We start from the raw sequence: 24,863 nt of genomic DNA on the forward strand, positions 1-24,863 counted from the left end.
GGGTCTGAGGATGGACACAGAGTGATCAGCACGCATGGGGCGAGAACTACACAACACTTGGCACAAGACGATGCGATTCAAATCTAGTCTATGATTGCAATAAAGAGTGGAAGGTCGACTGATCTTACTGGCGGCCCTTGCCGAAGCGCTTGACCTTGCCGACAAGACCTGAGACGAGGCCGCCACCTAGGCCGTAACCCTTCTCGGTAAAGTACCAGTAAGCAAGGTAGGCAAGGAAGAGCTGGCCGATGGTGTAGCCCGCTACGATGCCCACACCCTTCCAACGGAAGTCCCAGGTGGCTCCGAGCGTGGCGGCAAACTGGTCACCCACCTGGTACTGGCAGAAGGAGCACTTGCTGGTGGCATCCGCATTGAGAAGCTGTCCTCCCACCGACTGCACCCAGTCGAGTGCGTACTGGCCACAAGTCTGGCCGGGAGGTGGGTTGAAGATGGCCAGATCTTCTTCGCGGCATCGCACCGGCAGGTCGTGCAGAATGTTGCCCACCATCGAGCGAACGTACCAGTACAGCGGATTGGCGTAGATCAGACCCGACCACGGCGCTGGAAGCGTCGCCTTGGGCTTGATGACGCCATTGACAATGGCGACAAAGGGCAGCAGGAAGGGCAGCAGATTGGCAGCCGTCACTGGTGTCGGGCAGGCCGCTGCCAGCGCCAGCGAGAAGAACATCTCGTAGCAAGTGACCAGGAAGATCATCAGGTACCACATGCCTGCGACCGTCGAAGCTTGCGAGTAGAACGGCAGGAAGAAAGAGGGAAGGAAGAAGAGCACCGAGGCGACCAGCGCGATGGGAAGCGAGACGGCCACAAACGCCGTCATAAATGCAATCCACGAGTAGGTCTTCGACGGGCCCTCGCGCACAACGAAAGTGATGCGCATCTCCCAGAACTTGGAGATGATCGAGTTGACCGTGGCAGGGAAGTTGAGAATCACAAGGAAGACGACGAAGACGCGGTACTGCAGGTCGGTCACCGAGTTGCCGAGGTGTGCGAATCCACCGCCCGCCGCGAATCCAGTGACAATGTTGGAGAAGAGCACGCCGTACGCGAATGCCGAGTCCCTCCACAGATCACGGAATTGACGCTTGGTGCATTCCACGATCTGCGTCTTGAGCGTCGCAGAGTACTCGCGCGTCGATCGCGAGTCTTCTACGACAGGGCGCGAGGCGCGTTCCGAGTTGATTGCCTCGACCTCGGCGCGAAGGGCGCGAGCTTCGGGCGATGCCTTCCAACGTTCTGACCAAGGCTTCTCGGACTTTTGAGCAACGACCTCGAGCATGTATTCGGCCACATTGGTAGTAGGAGGGCAAGCAGGAGCACCGTTGCGTTCAAAGTACTCTCGAACCTTGTCGGATCCCTGCGCTCGCTCGCTGCCAATCTGACCAAAGTAGGCCGTCCTTCCTCCGGGCTGGAGGAGCAGGAGGTTGTCGAAAGACTCGAAAAGAAGCGCGCTCGGCTGGTGAATGGTGCAAAGGATCGCCTGGCCCTCGCTGGCAAGACGTCGAATGAGGCGAATGATGGATGCAGCACCTGCCGAGTCCAGACCAGAGGTGGGCTCGTCGAGGAAGAGAAGCAGGTCGGGCTTGGCAGCCAGCTCGACGGCGATCGTCACGCGCTTCCTGCGCTCCACCCCCAGGCCGAAGCCAGGCACTCCAATCAGCGCATCCTGCAGATCCTCGAGCTCGAGGAGCTCGATCGCACGTTGGGCGTCTGCCAGCTTGACCTCGCGCGAAATCTCAGCAGGCTGGCGCAGAAGAGCCGAAAATTCGATGGCCTCGCGGACCGTCTGGGAAGCGAGGTGGATATCTCCCTGCAGCACGAAGCCTGTGCCCCTCTGGAATCCGGGTCCGAGCGGCTTGCCATCAACGAGGATGTCACCGGAAAGAGCGCCTGCGACACCGCGTTGCGAGAGGGCAGTCAAGAGCGTCGTCTTACCGGCACCCGATGCTCCCATCAGAGCGGTGATGGTGCCGGGCTTGACGTGACCCGTAATGTCGTCCAGAAGCTTGCGGCCAGTGGGCAGCTGAAGCGAGACGTCCTTCCAGGTGAAGATCGCTTTCTTGTCGAGCTCCTCGGCCGATTTAGCACTGGCTTCCTTGTCTCCAGGAGCAGCAGGCGAGTTGGCCCGTGTGATGCTGCCGTTCGAGTCGGTTGCATGAGACGGGTGGTCTGCCGAAACGGCGGCCTTCTCCTCGACGTCATCGGTCTTGGCGGGCTTGGACGCGGCAAGCTTTGCCTTGGCGGCCTTTGTGCGCGCAAAGACGGTAACACCACCGCCAGCGCTGCCAAAGTTCATGATCTCGGCACCGATGATGGTCGGAATCAGGTAGAGCACGGCGAACGCGATCACCACACCGATGTTGCGGCCGATGTGCGACCTCGAGTAGCCGAAAGTGGTCGAGAGGTAGTCTGCGCTCGGAACGACGATCGAACCAGGAACACCACCGGTGAGCGAGCAGGTCTGATAGGCCGTATCGCGCACCTGACCGAAAGGGACGATCTGCGCCGGGTTGCACTCGATGTCGTAGTTGAGCTCGTTGGCGAGGAAGCCCTCGAAGGCATAGCTGATGGGCTGAGCGTAGTTGAGCCAGACGAGCCAGTTCATCTGAGGCCTGCGAAGGACGTAGCCGACCCAGATGATGAGGACGTTGAGTGCGAGTACCGAAAATCGGATGGCCTCGTTGAAGCCGGGGGAAAAGGCAGCACACATGCGGTAGAGCGCGGTCAAGCTGTACGACGAGAGGAAGCAGTAGACGTAGAAGATCCAGAAGGCGCCAGCGTCCCTCCTCAGGTTCGCGAGGAAGTAGATGATGATGGAGGAGAGGAAGCACTGGATGAGCAAGAAGGGGATGTCGACGAGGGCACGTGCCAGAACCACTGCGGAGGGGCGGTAGAAGGCGAATTGGCGATGTCTGCTGAGCATAGGTCGACCGGCCACGGCCTCGAAGGACTCGGAGAGCTGGAGCCAACCGTTGAAGAGACAGGCGAAGAGGAGGATACCACCGCGTGTGAAGACGCCTTGCGAATCGTAGGACTGGTTGTAGAAAAGCGAAGAGATCATGAAGGAGACCGAGATGATGGTGAACAGCTTGACATAAAGGTCGCCGCGTGCACCCCACTTGACGAGGAGCTGGCGCCAGATGCAGCTGACGATCTGATCCCAAAAGCTGACCGTGTAGCTAGAGCCTTTGTTGACACCCTTGCGCTTTTCGGAGCGCACTGTCTGCTTGAGTTGCTCGGCCTGCTCGGCGTGGGCGAGGTGGTCCTCGTAAGACGCCATCTCGGTCTCGATCTGGCGATAGAGCTCGCTTTGCCTCCAAACCCGCTCTCGGTCCTCTGCCGTCTTGGGTGCACGCTGCTCCATGCCCGGTCGGAAGGAGACCTGGTTGGTGTCGGTGAGCGCAGTGACAAAGTCGGCGGTGGTCTGTCGATCAGGTGTGTCGTAGCCGAGCTCGTAGAAGTAGGAGCGTGCGAGCTTACGAGGACCATAGTAGATGCATCTGCCTTGGTCGATGACGGCGACGCGGTCGAAGAGGTCGTAGATGCTCTCGGACACTTGGTAGAGGGTTGCGATGGTGGAACGCTGGGCGAGGTCGGTGATGATGCGCAAGGAACGAGCGTAGTCGAGTGCGGTGGATGCGTCGAGGCCTCGGGTGGAGTTGTCCCAGGCGATGACGCTTGCGCGAGTGGCAAGCGCCTCGGAGATTGTGGTTCGCTTGCGCTCGCCTCCGGAAACACCTCGAATGGCCTGGTCACCGACGATCGTGTCGCGGACGTGGGACATGCCGAACATCTTGAGCATGACCTCGATGCAAGTCTCGATGAATTGCTGGCGGGATTCGCCCTGTAGCCGCCTTGAGCGGTGCGGGACCTTGTTTTTGAGGGCGAATTCGAGGGTCTGACCGACGGTGAGCGTGGGGAAGTGGGTGTCTTCCTCGTCGACAAAGACGACCTCACCTCGGTACTTGCGATTGATCTCTTCTGGCGAGAAGCCGCCGTAAAGGATTTTGCCCGAGGTGCTGACGTTGGAGTGGTTCTTGGAGGTGATGGCGCGCAGGACGGTGGAGCAACCTGAACCTGGACGGCCTAGCACGAGCAGCATCTCGCCTGGCTTGAGAATGCCGCTGGTGCTGTGGAGCAAGTTGGTGGTGGGTATGCTGCGAGGCGCAAAGACCTTTGCAAGAGGAGGGCAAATGGTGGTGAGGACACCGATGGGATCTCTCCAGGCAGTATTGGCGATAGCAACGGGCAGAGTCTTTACAAAGACGCCGCCGCCGCCTGAGCCTGGAGCGGTGATGGAGAGGTCCTTCCAGAGAACGCCGACGGGCTTTCCGTTATCGATGCCCTCCTCCTTGGCCTGCGCGCTACGTGTCAACATCCATTTGCCAAGGTCAAAATCGTTCTGATACGCGTGTCCATCGGAAGCAGCCTCGAGGTCGATTTCGTTTTCGTTGATCTTTTCTGGCTGCTTGGAGCGATCACCGCCACTGAGTGCGCGTGCGATGGCCGAGCTACCGCGGAGACCGCTCGAGGGTGACTGTGGGGTGGCAGCAGTAGCGGATTGGCGTGAAGATTGCCTGGCGAGCTGGAAGTCTTGGAGGGCCTGGTCGACGTTGACGTGCTCGCCTCGCTCCGGCTCGCCCCAGGTGCCGGTGCTGGTGACGCGGGCCAGAGGCTGCGAGTCGGCGACAGAAGTAGCTGTCTGGCGCATGTCGAGTGCAGGAGCGCCAGAGGTGTCGGCCGAGGTGTCGTGCGGCGCTATGGCCGGTGTGTTTGGTTGGATGGCGGCCGCAGATGTCAAGTACGATACGGTGTTGGGCAAGAGTGATGGATTGGCGATGTGGACCGCTTGCGCGAAAATGGATGTAAGCGGAGTGGATCAGGTGGCGTCGACGGAGGGACGGTGGTAGTCACGGAAGATGGTGGGTCCGAGAGGGCCTGTTAAGTGGACCCGTCAGAGCCGATCTCTTAGCCGCCTTCTGATGTCATATATGTCGCCATGCCTGTGCACAGCGGCAAAAGAAATTTTTGGATGGGAAGAACAAGCGGCAGATGCGCCTCGTAACTCCGATCGGTGTTCGGGTGTACAAACGCAGCAGCGTGTCGGCAATCAGAAAATGGAAAAAAATAAACGTCTGCTTTGGAATGGCAAAGTGGAGTGTGGAGGCTCTATACCACTGTGGAGGCGTCCACGCTGTTGTGCTGCGGCGAATGCGGCGACTTGGCCGAGATCTGGCAGCCTATCGCCAAGCCGACGAGTCAGGCGTTTCGAGTCAAAAACAAATGCCCCGAACCCAAATGTCCCGGATGCTGGCGGAGGCGTCGGCAAAGCAAAACGCCAGCGCCTTGTTTTCTCCGTGGAGGTCGACGTGCCGGCGAGTCATGGATTTTCGAGGTCAAATCCCTCGGTGCCATAGTTTGCCTGCGTCAGCCGCCCAAATGGCTATCCACCGTACGCCGCTCGATATTCCGACATGCCGTTCCAAGCTCGCCTCGGCCTCTGTGCGTGTTGCTCCTGCGCTGCAAGTCGAGTTAATCCGTCGATTTTCCGTGCATGATGTCAGAGGGCGTGCCTGATCGACCAAACCTTTTTCACCGCTTTGTTGGTCGTTACATTCACGGCACTAGCGTTGGTGGACTCTCGCAGGTACGACGATACGATACGACCATCGCGACAAACAATCGAACGCGTGTCCGGCGATAGCCACCGCAAAGGGCACTGGTACACCTGCACGCTTCCGCGCGGCGATACCGACTCGGTTATGCAGGCATCCTGTTCCTCGCAATACCGAGTCTTGGCAGCATACCAGTCACACCACTGTGGCAGCTACGCGACTGTGCGATTGATCCTTCCTCTCCGTCTCGGTGGCTGGGAAAACGGGCCGGTCAATTTGCTCCAGTCGGACCAACGCAATTCTGGGCTTGCTTGGTGGCCGACGTCCGAATCTCCGTGGCGCGCAGCGGGGAGGTTTTCGTTTTCGCCAGGGCTCACGTGCTATAGCCAGGTGCATACCCGCCCGTTTCAAGCGCAGCAAGCTCGTTGGTTTAGCCGCAATGAAGCATCCCGCTCATGTCGCCCAGCTCGTCCCAAGGCGTCTCGAAATCAAAGATCCCGTCAAGCACCAGCCCCTGCTCGCCCAGTATTGCTTCAAGCGAGTCCCACGCGTCGCCACTAGCCTGTTGTCTCGCGCCCAACTGCGCCACGCCAACTGGTGCCGTCGCTGCGCGCAACGCATCGCCAGCGTCGCATGCTTCTCCGGCCTCGTCTGCATCGCCTGCCTCGCCGATTTGGGCCGACTTAGCTGCATCCGTCAACATCACCCTGTCGAGCCTGCTCCGCGGCGAGCCGATCGCAGTCGGAACACATGCGCGCTCGGCAGCACCCGCCGAATCCGAGGCAGGATCCTCCAGTGGCGCCTTTCGTTGGGCTGCACGCAGCCGCGCTAGGAAGCGCATCATATCCGCCTTGACCTTGGTCGGAGCCGCTTGATACGTCGCTTTGCTGTCGCTCGCCTCCGCCTCGCCACGCGGCTGCACGGCTTGGCTTCGTTCCTCCAGCCATCCGCACACCCATCGGATCCCCCCCCAGAACCGCGATAGCGTCTCCAATGCATCCCGCATCACCACAATCTTCTCCCTCAGCGTCTCCTCGGCAAAACGAGCCTTAAGTTCGTCGCTAGCAACGCATCCAGTGGCGCTTGCATCCGCCTCTGCTTGACTTTGCCGCCCGTTCACCTGCATCACTTGCTGCAGCTCGTCGACCAACGCGATAGCCCCGATAAACATGGCGTGATCCATGTATGGGTTACACACGATCGTCCGCTCATCCACCAGGCCTGAAAACGAAAGCATGTCGCTGATCGAGCGCGCCGACGACGCACACTCCGCCGGAAAGCGCGATGCGTCTGACCGAAATGCCTCGGCAAACTCCCTGCCTTTGGCCCAGTCGCCTTTCGTCTGCACCAGGCTTGGTCGATGCAAGACGCACACGAGCGAGTGGAAGAGACAGTGCATCATCACCAGCACCGGTGCCGCGTCGTTGAGCGAATGGCTGCGCAGATTCGACACGTTGAATCGCACGTCCATCGGCAGCGAGCGGAAAAAGTCGTACAGCGCTTCCTTCCCGCCTCCCACCCGATCAGCCGGCTTCGAAGCCGACCGGCTGTTGAGCTGGTCGCTAATGTCACCTCGATGGCCAAGCAGCCGAATGAGATGCGGCCAAGGGTGGCTCACATCCCTCCTCGCAGGATCACGACGGCAGCCATGGCACTCTGCGCTCGTGGGGGGATCAATCTCGATATCGGCTCGCGCGATCGTCACCCTCCGTCCGGCTCCGTACGAGATGACGCGATCCAAAAAGTAGACGGCCCAGAAGGTCAGCCGGTGCACTCGTCGCGTCTCGCCGTCCGAGATCGATTCGAGCGAGTCCCAGTACGAAAGCCCCATGTCTTGGCTCATCCGGATGGCCAAACCACTCCAAAGCCACGCGCTCGAATCGCGGTCGCTGCCCCACTCGATCCACGTGATCATCACCAACGCTTGGCACACCTTGAGCGATGGCAGTGCAAACATCGGATAGATCAGCTCCTTGGCCTTTTCCGCGAAGGGCTCTGCCCATATATACCTAGCCACATTCGGAGTGGCCTCGCGATTTGACGCAGCGTGCCAATTAGCTTCAGCCGTCTCTAGCCCAGCTCCCAGCGGCTGCGAGTTCGATCCCAGGCCACTGCCGAAGCGGCAGGCGAGAGCCGCGATGCAGTTCGCCTCTAGCGGTTCGAGCTGGCCTTGCTCTAGCTCGGTCATAATTCTCTCCTCCGACAGGAAGGGGAGATGACAGGACATGGTGAGGAAGAAGACGCGAATCAGGCGTGCCAAGATGGTTCTGGACGGCAGCGATGGATTCGTATCGTCGAAGAGACCCGTGCAAGGCTCCGAGCTGGCTTTTTGCGTCGCTGTTTCTCTCGACACTGGAGCCATGTGCTCCCTCAGCGGTTCTAGAGGTCCGCTCCGGCTCGTGTCTGAAATCGAGACGTGATGATGATTCATCAGAGTCGTCTGCTCGTCTCTCACCTCTACCTCGACGCACCGCGGCCCCGGAGCTATTGCCGTGTTGCCAAAGTATCGAAAGAAGGGAAGAACGACAGGAGTTGACTGCTCTCGAGCACCGGGATCGTCGCTCGCCGTTTTCTCGACTAGGTCTGATGTGCGCAGGCAAGCAGGAGAAGTGTTTGTTGATCCGTAGCCTCTTTCGGAAGGGCTCGTATCGCTCGACTGTGGTGCCAGGCTTTCGGTGCTCCGCAACTTCTGGGATGCAGCTTCCTGTGCGATTCGAGCGAGGGTGTCGAGGGGACTGGGCCTGGACAGGTGGCCAGGTTCGGCGGTCTGTTGAAGAGCCTCCCAGCCACCTGGTGTCGGCTCCGAGCTAGACAAGCCGGTCACGCCGTTTTGTGGCCATGGATCGTCGGAACGATCTTGCACTCGCAGTAGCCGCGAAGAGGCTTGAACGCTCGCAGGAGTCGTCGGATATTGCGTCGGCGATGGAGAAGGAGCGATGAGGCGAGTCGCCTTCAAACCTCTACTCGAGCCGGGTTCACGTGCATCATTGGGACGCTTCAAGGCGTTCAGTTGCAGTCCACCTCGATAGTGACAGCTAGTTGCCTCACCGGCTGCCACGCATTCTTGGCAAGGCAGCGATGCTGAGCATGTGCGGGTTTTGGCCTTGCATGGCGCGCACGTCTTCCGAGTCGTCCTCCGCTTCTTGGACGAGGTGGAATTGGTTGAATTGCTGCTGGGCATGTCGAAAGTGAGACAATCCCAACCTAACCCTCTGCACGAATAAGCCGCACGCCTTCTTGCTGCGCTCCCGGGCGGGACATCGTCTCCGTTCGACCGAGTTGGCTGCGGAAGCAATGGTAGTGGTCGATGATGCATCGTCGGGTTTGCGCTCGGGAGTCCGACACGCTGCTGCGCGAATCACGGCTCCCGCACAAGACGTCCAACAGGATCGGGGACCATAATATCGGCCATTCCAGGGCATCGGGGACAGCCGTTGAAATCACTGCCGTTGCTCATCTCGGCGAAATGCACCTCGAAATCACCGACGCCCGCAGCTGCGATGCAACTTGCCCAAAAAGGAAATATTGTCCTCCCCCGCACGGCCTCATTTGGCGGAGCGTCGGCAATCTAGCATCGATGCCTGACTGGTCTTCCTGGCAAGGGCGTGCGTGCTGACAAGCGCAAGTCATCCTCGCCCGGTCGGGAGACCGTTCTGAGCTCCCGACCACCATACACCCTGCCTGACGTGTGAACACTGTCTCCTCTCTGCCAGCCCATTTTCTGCTTCTGCCAAGATGTCGATGACCATCGAAGACTGCGCTGCTGTGCGCCAGCCGAGGCCCGTGCCTGACACGCCGACCAACGTGCTCGAACAGTTGAGCATGAAGGGCAAAGTCGTCGTCGTCACCGGCGCCAGCGATGGTCTTGGGTACGCTGCAGTCGAAGCCGTTGCCGAGGCAGGTGCAGACGTCGCCCTCTGGTACAATTCGAACGACGTTGCCATCCAGAAGGCCGAGCAACTCGCCAAGACCCACTCGATCCAAGCCAAGGCCTACCAATGCGAGGTCTCCCAAGTCGACCACGTCCGTGCTTGCATCGACAAGGTCGTTGCTGACTTTGGCCGCATCGATGTCTTTGTCGCAAACGCCGGAATGGCCATCTCCAAGCCGATCCTTGAGCAGACCGTCGAGGAATACAAGCGACAGATGGAGGTCAACGTCGATGGCGTCTTCTACTGCGCCAAGTACGTCGGCGAGGTCTTCAAGCGTCAGGGCAAGGGCAACCTCATCATCACCTCGAGCATGTCGGCTCATATCGTCAACGTCCCAGTGGACCAGCCCGTCTACAACTCCACCAAGGCTGCAGTCACCCATATGGGCAAGTCGCTTGCCAGGGAGTGGAGGGAGTTTGCCCGAGTGAACATTGTCAGCCCCGGCTTTTTTGACACAAAGCTCGGAGCAAGCCCCCGCTGCATCAACGAGGCCTATCGCATGTCAGCGCTCGGAAGGCAAGGCCATGTCAAGGAGATCAAGGGCCTATTCCTCTATCTTGCCAGCGACGCCTCTTCTTATCAGACGGGTAGCGATACCCTGATCGACGGAGGCTACACGCTTCCTTGATTGTGTCATCCTTTGATTGCGCGATCACAAAAGAAAGGCCAGCCTTGTACATGCAAGCGAGTGCAACGAACGAGAATCCAATCCAAGCTTCTGCTGATCCGATTAGCTTGCGCAGATCGCTCTTCCGACTACGAGAGGAGCGAAGCCCAAATGTTCATCCGGACATAGTCAGAAAGATCGATGCGTTACTGAGGATGGCTGAAGCGCCAGGAGGAGGGAATCCGCTCCAGTACATCACGTAGAAGCTGCCTCGGCCGCCAGTCGGATCTTCCATGAGAGCTTGTATGTCTCGAGCGCATCAGCAAAGGTACTGAGCGGGCTCGACGGAACACCTTCCGACGACATAAGAGACTCGGCCCCTTCGAGACTGCATCCTACGAGACATTCGAACTCGGTGAGGAAAGGATCATCTTCAATCTTGATGATCTCCTCTTCTGTTTTCCCGGGACTTCGGATCGCCAGCGTGGTCGTGGCGTCGTAAGCGTTCCGTACGCGAAAGATCCAGCCATCAGCAAGCACCTCGATCTCTGTATCGTATGTTCCTCCTGCTCGCTCGACAATGCACATGAAAGTACGTCGTCGTCAGTACTGACGTCCGGTCTACGACAGGCAGCGAAGGTTTGCCGGCCTCGGACGAGGAAGGACAAGAACTTACCATGCAAGGTGATGCCGTGCGTCAAAGACCCGATCGTGCCCTGTCGGTACGGAAAGGATACGCCGGGTGGGTCAACATCTTCTTCTCTACTCGGGGAGTCATTCGGGTCCGCTGTCCGGCGTTCAACGAGATTCTAATAGTCTTCGCCATCTACAGGGTTCTCTACTAACCTTTTGATGTTTCCAGAATGCGCTTGTGACTCGCGGCACTCTTTCGGCTGGAGGAATCCCCGACTCGTCAAAGCCCAGCTTAGAGAGAGCGCCGACCGGTTCGAAATGCTGAACAGTTGTGGCTCTGACAGTCTCGAGTAAAGCTTCATTAGCATCGCCCGCCAAGAAGCGGATCAGGTCGATGAAATGCGTGGCTTGTTCTACCACCGGGCCACATGATCGTGACTTGTTCCACCAGTCCAGTTTTCGGGCGTACTCGTAGGCCATAAAGTACCTGGCATTGATGCACGTAGGCGTCAAGCCGTTGGCACCCAGCATCTCGCGAATGCGTAGAATGGCCTTGTTGTACCTCAACATGTACCCGACACTTGTTGCACCTGAAGAGGCGGCGAAACGAGATGCAACCTCGTCGCAGTCGGCGGTAGAGAATGGATTTACCGCAGCAACCGGCTTTTCCACCAAGTATGCTCTTGCTTGTGGGAAGTGATCAAGCATCTCCAGGTCGGCCCTCTTACCGGCCTGCAAGGTACCCCGAAAGTGAGGCGGGCAGCCAAGAATGACGAGGTCCACCCTTTGTTCTTGGTTGGCGGCAAGGCTAGAAGCGGCTTCAGAGATCGTACTCCACGCTTCTGCCTTGCTCCACGAAGACCGTACTTGATCATCTGACGAGTCAGCTTTCCCCCGAATCCGTTCGGCAGCCCGGGCCAGGTTGGGATCGACGAGGCCTAGGACGTGGAGCTTGACAGGAGTACTCTTGAAGATCTGCTCCAGTCTAGCCGTATGATTCCACGGTCCCTCCGGCGATCCTGACGCGCATCATTGGAAAGGCATTGGAGTGACGCGGTTCAGCCATCTTGACCTCACCGCTTGTCAGAAGGTGACGCTCGACATCACGAAGCCAGACACTCACCAAAGTTGATCTCGCCGGCCCCAATGATCACGACGTTGTATCGGTCTGACATGGCCGTGAGTCCTTCACAAGATCAGTGGTAAAGCAAAGAGATCTTGAAGGTGGTCTTCAGATGGTGATGGTCTGCGTCGCAGTCGACTCTGGATCTTTGCGCCTCTGGCCACCTCTCTTACGGGCTGACATCAACGCCGTGAGCTGCCCGCCATCTCAAAGAGGTCCGAGAGGAGGCGATTGACAAGATTACCAAAAAAGGGAATTTCGACCACGGCGTCTTTGGACCCCGAGCCTGGGGGCCCGCGTCTTTTTTCTTCCCGATTGGATTTTGACTGCGACTGCATTCGCGAGCCTCGTTGGAGGTCCAATGGAATTTGCAAAGGGAGACGACCTGCAGATGCGCGATGAGGATCGGCCCGGACCGATGCATGCGTGACGATGGGATGCTGTACAAGCAAAGCAAAAAGCTCGTCCATCGCTTGCGACAGACCCATGCCGAGAGGAGCCAAGCACGCACCTACCCGGGCCTGTGCCGATCGGTGGGCTGATTCGGACTTGGCGACATCCGCCACCTACATCGTAACACCGTGCAATGCAAGGTGGCGGGCTTCATTTCGTTTTGTGGCACATGCACTGTATCATTGTCACAGCCGCAAGTTGTCAGTGGGCCTCTTACATTACCCTACTTTCGGCCGACACGCCTTGCATGTTCGACCGATTCCAGATGCCTCATTGGGCGTCGAGTGCTGGCTTAGCAAGTTGACCATCACCACGCCTGCTTGGACGTGTGGTTGCTCGCTGAACCCCCATTGCGGTGCCGTCACCTGCTTGTAGCTGATCTCTACCTAAGCACAGCTGATCTCGACGTCTCAAGCCGCCCCTCATTGGCCCTCTGGCCAGTCGTAAACACACTCTAGACTGACCTTGGAGGACTTGCGCTGCAACGCGGCGAGATGGTCGTGCTTCCACCGCCCAAATTTCTGGGCGCCATGTCGTCAGCTCCGCGCACACTAGAGGTCACCGCAACTGGCGTGTACGTCGTCACATCCATCATCGTCGCTTCGTACGCGAGCAGTGCCATTAGTCGGCTTGGTGTCAGGGGCTATGCGGGAGCGTGGCGCGTCGGCGCCATCGCCTTCTGCCTAGGCAGCTGGACAGGCATTTATGCATCAGGTACGCCGCTCGTCAAACGCGCAAACTACGATGACCCAGACAGCGTGTCGCGAACGCGATAGCGGCTTTCGAGGCGCACGAACCATCCGCTCAGGATAGCGCGCACCGCTGATTTCGAGCCAAGCATCTAGAGCCGTCTCGAACCAAACATCTGCGGCAAACGCGACGTGCAAGGAGCAAGACGAAAAACCAAATGAGATTGCGGCCCTCGCAGCAGACCTTGCAAGCTCTTGGCCGATCCTCCGCCTCGTGGGAGCGGCGTGCACCGTGATCATGTAGCTTTGACCGGCTGAAGTCGAATATCAATGCCGAACCCATGACAAGCAATCCTCTGAGCGCGGTAGATTCAGACGTCACGCAAAACGGTCTGTCTTGGAGGGGCGAAGCTTCGTGGACCGTCGGTGAAACGCTTGACGTAACTGTTTCTCTAGCTGTCCAGACCCGGAGAGAGATACACTGCCTTCTCTCGTGGCGAATAGATCGCAGAGAAGGCAGAATCTAGTGAAGGAGACCGAGCGGGCCGGAGCTCTGGAAGATATTACCCGCCACTCCCTGCAGGTCAGCTGTTTGTGAGCCGCCGTTTTGAACCTGGTTGCCTGGCGAGACATGCGAGTAGTCGTTGTTCTGCACCGACTGAGCCGTGCCAGCGGATCCAGTTGCCGATCCGAGCTGGGAGCCGCCGATGAGCGGCAAAGCAACAGACCTTGTAAACAGAGCTGCAACGAAGAGCACCGCCAGGCTGCTGAAAGTGGTGGACTTCATCCTCTCGTTTTGGTCGTCGTGTTCAAGCTTGGCTGAGATGGTGATGGCTGGGAAATGGAGAAATCGCAAGGTGAAGAATCTCGGAGACAAAGTGGACTAGGAATGGAAGGGGAGGAAGGTGTTGATATGGTCTCTCAGGATCGATCCAATCGCAGCTCTGATTCCCGGCGGGCAGTCTCTTCGAGATTTGTACATCATCGCGTTTGAAGTTCGCCAACGGGCATGATGCATTGGGCAAGGAAAGGCTCCGCCGAAGCTCATAGTCCTGCCCCGGCTTGTTGACTTCGGGTGATCATCGAAAGGTCTTCGAAGACTCTGTAACCGCGCTGGTACTGTGTGGAGCTCAACGGACGCATGGATCACGTCACTTTGAACTACCAAAGAAGATTCAGAAGCTCCATTCATGTCTCCGGCGATTCTAGACACACTAGTGTGTTCCACACGGCAAAGGATACCCAGGGAGTCCTGATATGTCTCTTTAAACACTGTGTTTCGTGGCTTCAGCCAGAGATGGCAGAGAGAAGACAGACTCGTAGAGAGGCCTTCACGCATGCATCAAATTGCAGGCGACAGTTCAACGTCAAGAAACGAAAGACGATACATGGTCTGATGATGGCTTCCGTTCCAGACAGCCTTCTTGGCGCGTCTGAGCTCCATCACCTAGTCCGAAGGTTTTCCATTGTCCTCGATGCCGATCAGACGCGGACATTGCTACAGGAATGAGTGAGTGGCACCATCGAAAGGATGGGGCGAGATAACAATGAGAAATGGAACAATGGAACTGCGAGGAAAGCGAAGGACGGAGGAATGCGAGCTAGAAGCTACTCTTCGCGCCTGAAAGGGTGTCAGGTGGTGGGCCTGACTGAATCTGTAGAGGAGAAGGCCAAGTGATGACAGTGATTCCTTTCCAGCTCCTGTGTAGCACACATTCCAACGGTACGGGTGCCCTATTGTTTGTTCCCGGAAACCCAGATTTCCGGCTGCAGGTAGCACCCAAAATCACCGGCACATCGAAAATGACAGGCGGCCCGGCCCGGTGAGCCCGGAACAGTATCTGCACCGTAAAATCCAGGACCGCACGGTGCTGGCCGAACCGGAGACCAGGTGATACCCGTCAAGCATCGTATAGCTCGTGCGATACATCGTCAGACAACGTCCACGGCAACATGATGGGCTATGTTGAAGCTTTCATCGCTACATTTTCCCGGACTGACTTGCACGCTGCGTGGACGTTGCACAAGCGTTCCGATTGATTGATCGAACAGCAGGCAGGCCTGATGGATGACGAGTACGTTGCCAAAAGAAGCGTGCGGAACTCTTGACCGATGACATTGGATGACATCTAAAGAGCCGCAGTACATGCGTTCAGGTGTCTCGTCGATGCAGATGGACGTGGGAGACGGGGACTGAGCCTCCTCGACTCGCTTCTTTAGTCTGTGCTCGGAAGTAGCAGTCCGACCGTGCTGCGCTCTTCACGTACAGGGGTAGGCAGCTCGCTCATCAGATCGATCTGGTGTAGCTTGCACGTGGCGCTGCGACCACGAAGATGGTACAAACCGCTCAACGCTTCCGTTTCCTAGGAGCGAATAATCAGGAGCATTCAAAAACGAAACTTTCTCGAAAATGTACGCAAAAAAAAAGGAAAAAAATTGGCTTTGTAAAATCAAGCCTTCTGAGAACGGCGTGTTTTCACCAAACGAAGTGGCTTGCGCACATTCACCGGCAAAGGGCCAGCCTCGGCGAGGCCGTTCGGCAGCACACCCTGAATGACTTGAGGGGCCGTCGAGATTGCTGGGGCCAATGGCAGCGAGCCCGGTCGCGGTCGTCGTTGCTGCTCCTTCTGATCGACTTGTTGCTCGTTGCTTGGCACGCTGCTGTGCTGCTTCGCTGTAGGCGCAATTCCATTGGCAGGAGCGGGGCGAGCCATGGTGTTTTGTGTACTCTCCCGAGTGTTCGTCTGCTGCATACTTTGTTGCTGAGGCGCGCCTGCTTCCGAGACCTGCTCTGCATTTTGGGTGTTTTGCTGGTTGCTGGCCTGCGATTGTGAAACATCAAGCTGAGGCTGTGTTCCAGCTCGGACTGGCTCCGGGCCAAAAGGGGTTGCAGGCTGCTGTTGTTGAGGCGATGGAGGTGGCAACGGCCTCGCTGCAGGCACAGCAGGCGTCTCTTCCACTGCCTGAGGCTGCGAGTCTTGTTCCCCTGTGAGGTTACGGAGCGGGGCCTGTGTTTCCCGATGCGAGCTGCGCTGATCCTGCTGCCCCTGATTGAGCTGTTGATTATTCGAGTGGCTCATGTCCGTCGTAGCACCGTTGGCATTCGAGATGACCGAGCTGCCGTTCCCCGTCAGGTTGGTGTTTGAGTTACTCGTTTGCTGATTGGAATCGCCGTTCTGATTATCGTTGCCGTTCTGGTAGTTGCCCAACACAACTAGTGGGCCGTTGATCAGCGCACGTCGCGGCAACGATGTGTCAAAAGTCGGCGGTGTCAAAGGCCATGCGTTTGCTGTGCCGACTGTGGCGACTGAATTGGCAGACTGCACCGCAAGGGCTGTTGGGACCATCACCCCGAGCTGACAGAGCCATATGACGAGTGTAAGTCTACCGCCTTTCATGTCGCTCTTGATGATGGCCGAAGTCAAGCAAACTAGCAGACTGAGGTATGGTGTGAAGCAGAGGTGGTCGGACAAATTGTCTGGATGATACTTTCGTGAGGAGATGATGGTGGACCAGTGAGCAGTATACCGGCGCGAACACTTAGCTTGTGGGGTCCAAACGTACTCGAAGGACGTGCACCTCTACACCAAGCACAAGGTACCCCGGGTCCATCCTACTTGAATTGTCGGCTGTCTTGCGGAGCCGTCCGCAAAAGTGACCAACAGGAGGCATGGCTGCTCGGTACCAATAGTCAACGACGTAGTCATTGGAAGTAGAAAGCAGGTCTATGTCAGCCGATTGTGCTGTACTGAATGGGGAGCCTGTTTTCACTGCTACTAAGGGCATGAAGGTCCATAGATTGCGATAGACCCTTTGACGCAATGTCCGCGTTCCGAGCTGGACAACGTCGTGCATTCTGCAAGCTTGAAAGGAAGCTTCTGCCTACGCTTCCTGCCTTCATGCTTTCCGATCCTGCGGTACAACCCCGCCTGGTGTAGAAGTTTAGCCCCCTAGCGAAGGTCGGTCGGGTGGAGAAAAAGAAAGCCCGGTTAAGGATCTCGCTGCCTTTCAGGTCCGGTATTCTGTTGTGCTCGAAACGTTCGATTCAGCACAGCACAAAAGAGTGCTCCGAGCTATGTGGCGCTGAAACTCTGATTGCCTGTAGATGAATGCACGGGGTCTGTCTCCACAAGCAGGTGCTGCGAACTTATCGCCTGGATGCCACGAGTGCACAACAGAGCCTTTGCGGACGCGGCTGCTTCAAGTCGAGCCGAGGCAGATGGGGTGATGCGGCGCCACGACGTCTTTCGGAAGACTGGCGTCATCAACTTTCAGGCAGATCTGCTGAGATTCTTTATTCCGCGCATGTAAAGACCCGCTATGCCAGATTTCCTGATGCTACAAGGCGGATTCGGGGAGTGTCGCCTCGCACGAGAACTGGGTGTTTGGTGTGTCCAAGTGGGCGGTGTCGGCAACGGCGAATCGGAGGGTGCGGCGTGTCAGATACACTCGAGCACTTTAGCCGAAGGCGCTGTCGACATGCCTCGGCTATTTCACCTTCATTCATGCGCAGAGAAGCGTGGAGTGCACCACCGCTCCCTGTCACGCAAAATTTCGATGCGCACAAGGTTGGGGGAGTCAACGCGCCGTGCCTTGGTCGATGCCAGGTGTCTGAATCGTTCGAATCCCGCCAGTCCATCGAAACGGACGGCCGCTGCCCGAGTCCCATCGAAGCGTACCGGGGATCCGGTACAACGTACCCCTCGCCTGGTCAGACTATGTCAGACTATCCAAAGCACGCGAATCGGCTGGGCATCTTGACAGCACCACGGAAATGGACAGCCAGAATCCGGGGTCCTGTGCGCTTTAAGGGGCCCTCCCTCATCATTTCCTGTAGCATTCCCTTTCCCCCGTCTCCATGCCGCAGTGTTCCGCGCCTCTGTCCTCTGACCCTCAGCGATCTGCGGTGTGCACCTGAAAGAAATTCCAGATCCACAGATGCCTGGCGTACTGCAAATGCTTGGCTTGGCATATGTTTGCGGGGTTTCCGCTTTGCATTCTGCAGCTGACCAGTACGGTCCGTCTAGCCCGGCCCGGGCTCAAAAGAGCACAAAGATGTCGTCGAGCGAGCTACAGTACCCATGAGCAACGAACTTCTCACTTCTTCTCCATCTCATTGTCTCGCTACATTCCTAATATTAGCCCCGATTCACCCTAACCAATGTCGTGCTTCATTGACAACGTGATCCTAATGCGGTGAGACGGCCGCATTGACACTGGAGCGCTTTCTCATAACGAATTCGTGGCTTCAGCCAGCGAGGCTACCTTGCCCTATGTTCGGACTATGCAAGGTCGAACACATTCCCTTGTTTTTGGCTAGGCCCGATCGCCAGTCTGAACAATAGACTAATTTCGTTGAAGCCTCGCATATACCTCTGTTGAGGCCACTCAGCAATCCTCTCATTGTCTTCCCGATGTGCTGCACAATAGCTCGCTCATTGTCCTCCTCGCATTGTCTGCAGAACAAGCCGTCCGCATCTGTCTGTTTACGAGCTCGACCGCTGGCTTGTAGGCTAGTGTTCCGCAATTCCGTGCCATCGTCGAGATGATGGCAAAGCTTGCAATGAAAGATTCCTTCGCAGCAGCTTGACAGGATGCGGAATGACCAACGTCGGATCGGTTTGATCTGAGATGATGCACTAGTCGTCACTGTTTCGGAACCTAATGCAGAACAGAAGAGCCCTGCGAAGGCAGTCTCGTAAAGAGGGAACGGAGAGCTCGGATGCAGTCAACACTTCCGGTATTGCAGTGTGACATGCATGACGCACTTCGTTTGCAATGGCCTGCTCAATGAAACATGTTCTCCTCCTCCTCCTCCTAGATCCAGCACGCCTTGCTTCCGAACGCTCTTCATCCCCACTTCGGCCGCCTCAAGCTGTGTCTAGAGAAGGCTCTGCACGTGTTTTGAAGCACTGCAATGCGCCTACTTTTCCTGCACGCTCATCCTGCCAGCACGGACAGCTGCTAGGCTTACCTTGATGGAAAGACAGTCCTTGTCAAGCATTCAGGCCTCATAGCGTGCCTCCTACATCGCTGCCGGATCTTTGCTTCGACAAGGTATAAAAGAAGCTGATCTGATCAACCTCTTCCCATCGAAAGCATCACGGACGGTCAAGCCTCAACAACTTACCCACGCTTCTTCCCTTCCTCTTCCTCTTCCTTGTTCTCCTCATCTCGCATTCAAATCTCAAGCTTCAGCAAGGCACTTTGCCGTCTCCGGAAAAGATGAAGTTCTCTTCCAGCTTCAGTGCAATCGTCGTGGCCTCGGTGGCCACCGCACACCTCAGCAGCGCGGCTCCGATCAGCACGCGCGACATCGTCCAAGGCGCTTCCCAGGGCGTCTCGCAGCAAGGCTCGGGCGGACCTGTGTCTCAGAAGAACTCGTCGGAACAGAAAAGCATTCAGGGCGTCAAGGTGACCAAGGACGACTCCTTCTTCGTTCCTTCGCATGCCCATTCTCAGGCAGCGCCTCCTGCCGCAGCTGCACCGGCGAGCGAGATCCTGGGATCTGACGGCCACGGCAACCTCTATTCTCGTCAGCTGATGGGACTTCTTGGAGACCAGGGTGCCAAACAGCAAGCTTCGGCCGATGGCCGTGGCGGAAATTCGCTCCAGGAACAGCTCAACAAGCCTGTTCTCTCTGGCTCCGGTAACTCGCTCACCGCCGGCGGCCCGACGTCGGCCACAAATGACGGACAAGGCGGTAGCATCGAGCAAGGGCTGAAGCAGGTCCAGGACCTCGGCGGTCTTCTGAGCAAGCGCCTCCTCGGAGCACAGGGCGGCAAGCAGGGTGCCAGCGCCGACGGCTACGGAGGCAACTCGCTTCAAGGCCAGCTCAACAAGCCGGTTCTTTCCGGTGCTGGCAACTCTCTCACCGCAGGCGGCCCTCAGGCTTCGCAGAACGATGGTACTGGTGGCCAGATCCAGCAGAGTCTCGAGCAGATCGAAAGCCTGGGAGGCCTGGTCAGGAAAGAGCTCCTGGGCGCCCAGGGTGGCAAACAGGGTGCTAGCGCCAATGGCTACGGCGGAAATTCTGGTCAGCTTCAGAGCAACGTGCCTGTGCTGTCTGGACACGGCAATTCGCTCACTGCCGGAGGACCGCAATACGCTCAAAACAATGGTCAGGGTGGTTCCATCACCCAGACTCTGGATCAGGTTCAGAGCCTGGGCGGCCTCGGCAGGCGACAGGCGTTCGCCGAGGGTCACCAACTTGGTTCGGCGAACGGCTATGGTGGTCACTCGCTCCAGGGTCAGGACAATGCACCCGTGATCAGCGGCTACGGCAACTCTGTTACCGCTGGAGGACCTCAGTATAGCCAAAACAACGGAAACGGCGGCTCGGTGAAGCAGTCTCTCGCCGAAAGCTTGGGCCAACGTCAGCTTGAGGCGCTCGGCCTCCAGGACGGTCGCGCGGATGGCTACGGAGGCCAGAGCGTTCAGTATCAAAGCAACCGTCCTGTAGTAAGCGGCTACGGCAACTCCGTCACCACTGGTGGTCCTCAGGGCGCCACCAACAACGGACAAGGTGGTACCATCGACCAGGGCCTCAAGCAGCTCTTCGCTCGCGGATACCAGGGCCTCGGTCAGGGCGTCGGCCAGAGCATCCACCAGTACGGATCCGCCGAGGGCAAGGGTGGCAACGCTTACATCTCGGGTGCCGATGGACCGACTTCTGTCAACACCTCGGCGACTGGCGGCGCTGTCAACCAGTACGCCAGCGGCCAACAGTCGGGAGCTCAGTCTGCCACACAGGGATACCAGCAGGACCACATCGACTATTTCGGCTCCGGCTACTTCCGCCGAGAGCTGCAGAGCGCAGGTCAGGACGTGGATCAGGGTCTCGAGCAGTATGGCAACGCAGCCGCTCATGGAGGCTCTGCCTATATTGCTGGCAGCCGCGGACCTACGCACGTCAACACCGGCGCTCAGGGCGGTGTCGTTACGCAGAACGCCCAGGCTGACCAGCAGAGTCAACAGAGCGGAACGCAAGGTGCCGCTGATGGCTTTTACGACTACTTTTCCGCCCGCGGTCTTCAGTCGCTTGGACAGTCGACGGCCCAGAAGACGCAGCAGGCGGGTGCTGCCGATGCTGCCGGTGGCCCTGCCGCAATCGCTGGCTCAAAGGGCTTCACTGACGTCGACACGAGCAGCCATGGCGGCGCCGTAGCCCAGAACGCGACGAGCAACCAGCTTTCAGATCAGAAGGCAGGTCAGAGCGACGAGCGCATCTTCTACAAAGCCTTCTACCCGCGCACCGACACGGACGTGAGCCTCTCGCAGGGCAACGCGCAGAACATTTACACCAACGCGGAATCGAACGCCCACTTGACGGCTTCCAACGCCGCCGAACTCAAACATGCAGGTGCTTGGAGCCATGAGCCTACCTCGTTCGACGCAGCGGATGCCAGTGCCAAGACGGACGACATCTCGCAGATCGTCGGCGCCCAGCAGAACAACACCCAGACGGCTGAGCAGCACGTCAAGAGGTCCATCCCTTCCTTCGGCGCTCTCCAGAATGCGAATGCCGACGCTCGGGGCGGCGACAGCCTGGACTTCCAGCACAACGGCAAGGTAGTCGAAGGCAACGGGATCAACAGCGTCCAGGGAGGCCCTCAGACCTCCAACGGCTCGGCCCAGGGCGGCCGCCTCTCGCAACTGCTCAACTTCTGATTGGCCGCCACCATCGAAGAATTCTAGTCTATCGCACAGCCGTCGTGTTGCCTTGCGGGCTCGATTCCACAGCTCTGCGTCCTCTGTTCTTTCTCTCTCTCCTCGCCTTACCTTCGGATTCCCCATCTCTGGCCTCTGTCTGACCCTTCCTCTCGCTCCCTTTCGCTCCTTTTGTTGTCTCCGATCTGATAATTTATGTTTCCGACTCGTGCTCAGCCCATGTCTTTGGTGTGGAGAATCTCAACTTGCCTTTACGAGTTTGTTCGATGGTAGCATCGTGCGAATGTGACCAAGGCATCATGTTGGCGGCCCCATGTGCCGGGTTCAAGCACGTAACCGAAGCACGTTGATTGCTCGCACTAGTCTGGATCAGAATTGGACTCCAAAAATGCGGCTCTGCCCGTCAACGGTCACGGATACGCAAACGTCATCAAGCAACGCTCGTAGCGCAGGCGCAGTATGCAAGCCGTAGAATACGACGTTGCAAGGAGCCGACTCAAGGCGTGGTGTTTCGAGCGGAAAAGGCACGTCTGACGCGCTTCAATACTGAAAAATCAAACGAAATTTTGACTTCAAAATCAATCACAAAATTGGACCGGATTTAGAATCTTGAAGGATGAAACTTTAGACTTAGGGTTACCTGCCCGGGAGGGCTTCGACAATCACGGATCTGTCTGAATGGAAGTTGTAGAGATACAGGAGGACTATGTGTATGCAAACTCTGGCGGTACCGCGTACCGCGGTTGCGGAGCTACAGGCCTGCAAAGTTTTCAGTCCAGGTTTGAACCCGGGTTGAACCTGGTGCAACCTAGGCTGCATGTATGTTGAACCTGGCCAACGTAGGTTGAGGGTGCGTAACCTGGAGCAACATGGGCCTATGTACGTTGAACCTGGATCAACCTGGACCAAGCTGGGTTGACGTACCTTGAACTTACAAGGCGCTGCCCGGGGAGGGCTTCGACAATCACGGATCTGTCTTAGGGTTAGGGTAGGGTTACAATAGGTTATTTTTTGATCCAGAAAACGGCCAAGAATCTGCCTAGCCCCTAGGCGGCGGTGCGTGCGCGGGCGGCGGCGGATGCGTCCGTCCCGCCAAAAGGCAGCCAGGGTCCGCGTCCGTCAGGTCCAACGGACAGGTCCAAAGACACTGGTCCAGTGCGGCGACAGATCCAAATTTTCCTTGGCTGGGGCAACGGACAGGGGGCAACGGACGCGTCAAAATTGGCAGGAAATTGGCTGGGCAGCGGACAGGATGTGGAGGACTGGAGAAGTGCCCAACGGACCGATCCAACTTTTTGCGCCCGGGCCTGGCCAGCTGGGGGTTGGCCCATTGCCACCGCCTGCCCGCTGTCCGTCGCCTGCCCTGCTGTCCGTTGCCCGCCCTGCTGTCCGTCGCCTGCCCTACTGTCCGTCGCCCGCCCTGCTGCTGTCCGTTGCCCCGCTGTGTGTTGCCACGCTGGCCACTGTCTATTGGTCTGGCTGCAGTCTGCTGGCACGGCTGACCGCTGACCGCTGCTGGGAAACATCTGCCGAGCAAGGCAAAATTTTTCACACCGTCCATACTTGGCACGCGCAAGCATCACATTCAGCTCGCCCAAAATCAGCACGCCTATCATTTCTTCCGCCCTGCACCATTCAACACAATCTGCTGGGCCTACCAGAGTAGCGTCCTAGCTGCCGTGCCCAGCGCAATGAGGCTAGCAATGCCTAGCGCTACGCCGTGTCCGTAGCCCGTTTGCGACGGACCGTCCGCGCCCGCCAACGGAAAATCCACGCGAAATTCGAAAAAGGAGCGACGGACCAAAATGGAGACTGGCCCAGTGCGCGACGGACCCTTGGTGAGCGCGAGGAAATTCGAAAATTCCAAAATGGACTTTTTGGCTGCAACGGACTCAAGCGCGCCTCCACCTGTCCGTTGCACCCAAGCCTGTGTCAAATTGAACAGGGCATGCTCGTGTAGGTCAAATAAAGGGTTATATGACTATCCTATGGCCCCTCAAAAATTACACCCCCTTTTCTTGTGCTAGGAACCTCAAGCAGTAGCCAAAGATGTATATTAGTTACAAAGATTGGTAGATTCTACCTCTTATTGTAACTTTCCAAGCCGTCAAAGTTTGACCTTGGTGAGCGCAAAATGAGGTTGGAGAGGATGCTGCATGTGTCCACTAGGAGCACTAAGCATGGCATAAACAGGGTCCAAAGGAAGATTGGGGGTTTTATTTGCCAGTTGAGGTTGTACGGTGACATTTGATGCATTTGAGGTTGCCAACCTCTTGAACCTCATGAACCTCATTTCAAACATAGAAACCTCAAGTTTGGAAACAACCTCAACCTCATAAACATTGGGAACCTCAACCTCAACCTCAACCTCAACCTCATATCTCAACCTCATGGGCTTCAGGAACCTCAATCTCAAGGCCAACCTCACCAAGGTTGAAGGATGTTCCACAAGGTCACCCCTCAGGAGGTTGGGGGAGGTTTAGCAGGTTTCAACCTCAGAAGGTTGTGGGAGGATTCAGCCACATTCAACCTCTGGAGCTTGCCCCTCAGGAGTTGAGGGAGGTTCAGTGAGGTTGAGGATTGTTCAACCTGGCTGCACCTCAGGAGGTTGGGGAAGGTTCAGACAGGTTGCATCTCAGGAAGTTGGGGGAGCTCAGCCTAGTTGCACCTTGGAAGGTTGAAGGTTGAGGGAGGTTCAGCCAGGTTGCCCCTCAATAGGTTGCAGAAGGTTGAACTGGGTTGATCATGAACAGGTTGAAGGAGGTTGAACCAGATTTCACTTGGATTGGGACCAAGGATGAAATCCTGAATGACCATCAAAGTTGCTGACAAAGTTGAACAAGGCTGGTTGCACATCAACAGGTTGAGAGAGGTTGAGGGAGGTTGGACTAGGTTGAAGCTCAAGAGGTTTGGGGAGGTTGCATATCAGAAGGTTGAGGGAGTTGAGGGAGGTTGAACCAGGTTGAAAGCAAAGACAGGGAATGGAATGGCTACCAAGGTTGCTGACAAGGTTGAACAAGGTTGTGGTGGGGAGGGTGGAGGAGGACAGAGTTAGGGTTAGGGTTAGGGTTAGGGTTAGGGTTAGGGTTAGGGTTAGGGTTAGGGTTAGGGTTAGGGTTAGGG

The 24,863-nt window shown here is 57.4% G+C and overlaps 8 protein-coding genes across 8 annotated transcripts; 3 read left to right on the top strand and 5 right to left on the bottom strand.

The window, feature by feature from the left end:
• Positions 1-124: 124 nt before the first annotated feature.
• On the bottom strand, positions 125-5,433 carry PAN0_017d5569 (ATPase; the record flags this gene model as incomplete). Its single annotated transcript, XM_014799143.1, has 2 exons — positions 125-4,866; positions 5,313-5,433. The coding sequence occupies 2 exons, from the start codon at positions 5,431-5,433 to the stop codon at positions 125-127; spliced, it is 4,863 nt and encodes a 1,620-aa protein (XP_014654629.1).
• Positions 5,434-6,063: 630 nt separating this feature from the next.
• PAN0_017d5570 (uncharacterized protein) lies at positions 6,064-8,814 on the bottom strand (the record flags this gene model as incomplete). Its single annotated transcript, XM_014799144.1, has 1 exon — positions 6,064-8,814. One exon carries the CDS (start codon positions 8,812-8,814, stop codon positions 6,064-6,066), a length of 2,751 nt encoding a protein of 916 aa, XP_014654630.1.
• A 554-nt stretch (positions 8,815-9,368) lies between these two features.
• Positions 9,369-10,193, top strand: PAN0_017c5571 (L-xylulose reductase; the record flags this gene model as incomplete). The annotated part of the gene is made up of 1 exon (XM_014799145.1): positions 9,369-10,193. One exon carries the CDS (start codon positions 9,369-9,371, stop codon positions 10,191-10,193), a length of 825 nt encoding a protein of 274 aa, XP_014654631.1.
• Positions 10,194-10,427: 234 nt separating this feature from the next.
• On the bottom strand, positions 10,428-11,980 carry PAN0_017d5572 (NADsbinding dehydrogenase; the record flags this gene model as incomplete). Its single annotated transcript, XM_014799146.1, has 4 exons — positions 10,428-10,738; positions 10,849-10,888; positions 11,019-11,824; positions 11,929-11,980. 4 exons carry the CDS (start codon positions 11,978-11,980, stop codon positions 10,428-10,430), a joined length of 1,209 nt encoding a protein of 402 aa, XP_014654632.1.
• Positions 11,981-12,875: 895 nt separating this feature from the next.
• Positions 12,876-13,157, top strand: PAN0_017c5573 (uncharacterized protein; the record flags this gene model as incomplete). The annotated part of the gene is made up of 1 exon (XM_014799147.1): positions 12,876-13,157. One exon carries the CDS (start codon positions 12,876-12,878, stop codon positions 13,155-13,157), a length of 282 nt encoding a protein of 93 aa, XP_014654633.1.
• Positions 13,158-13,593: 436 nt separating this feature from the next.
• PAN0_017d5574 (uncharacterized protein) lies at positions 13,594-16,925 on the bottom strand (the record flags this gene model as incomplete). The annotated part of the gene is made up of 5 exons (XM_014799148.1): positions 13,594-13,904; positions 15,188-15,284; positions 15,338-15,433; positions 15,578-16,474; positions 16,635-16,925. The coding sequence occupies 5 exons, from the start codon at positions 16,923-16,925 to the stop codon at positions 13,594-13,596; spliced, it is 1,692 nt and encodes a 563-aa protein (XP_014654634.1).
• Positions 16,926-19,295: 2,370 nt separating this feature from the next.
• On the top strand, positions 19,296-21,740 carry PAN0_017c5575 (uncharacterized protein; the record flags this gene model as incomplete). The annotated part of the gene is made up of 1 exon (XM_014799149.1): positions 19,296-21,740. The coding sequence occupies one exon, from the start codon at positions 19,296-19,298 to the stop codon at positions 21,738-21,740; it is 2,445 nt and encodes an 814-aa protein (XP_014654635.1).
• A 1,654-nt stretch (positions 21,741-23,394) lies between these two features.
• Positions 23,395-23,898, bottom strand: PAN0_017d5576 (uncharacterized protein; the record flags this gene model as incomplete). Its single annotated transcript, XM_014799150.1, has 2 exons — positions 23,395-23,667; positions 23,860-23,898. 2 exons carry the CDS (start codon positions 23,896-23,898, stop codon positions 23,395-23,397), a joined length of 312 nt encoding a protein of 103 aa, XP_014654636.1.
• Between the last annotated feature and the right edge of the window lie 965 nt (positions 23,899-24,863).

This window comes from Moesziomyces antarcticus (assembly GCF_000747765.1).
Source record: "Moesziomyces antarcticus DNA, scaffold: scaffold_v10017, strain JCM 10317, whole genome shotgun sequence".
Taxonomy (NCBI): Eukaryota; Fungi; Basidiomycota; class Ustilaginomycetes; order Ustilaginales; family Ustilaginaceae; genus Moesziomyces; species Moesziomyces antarcticus.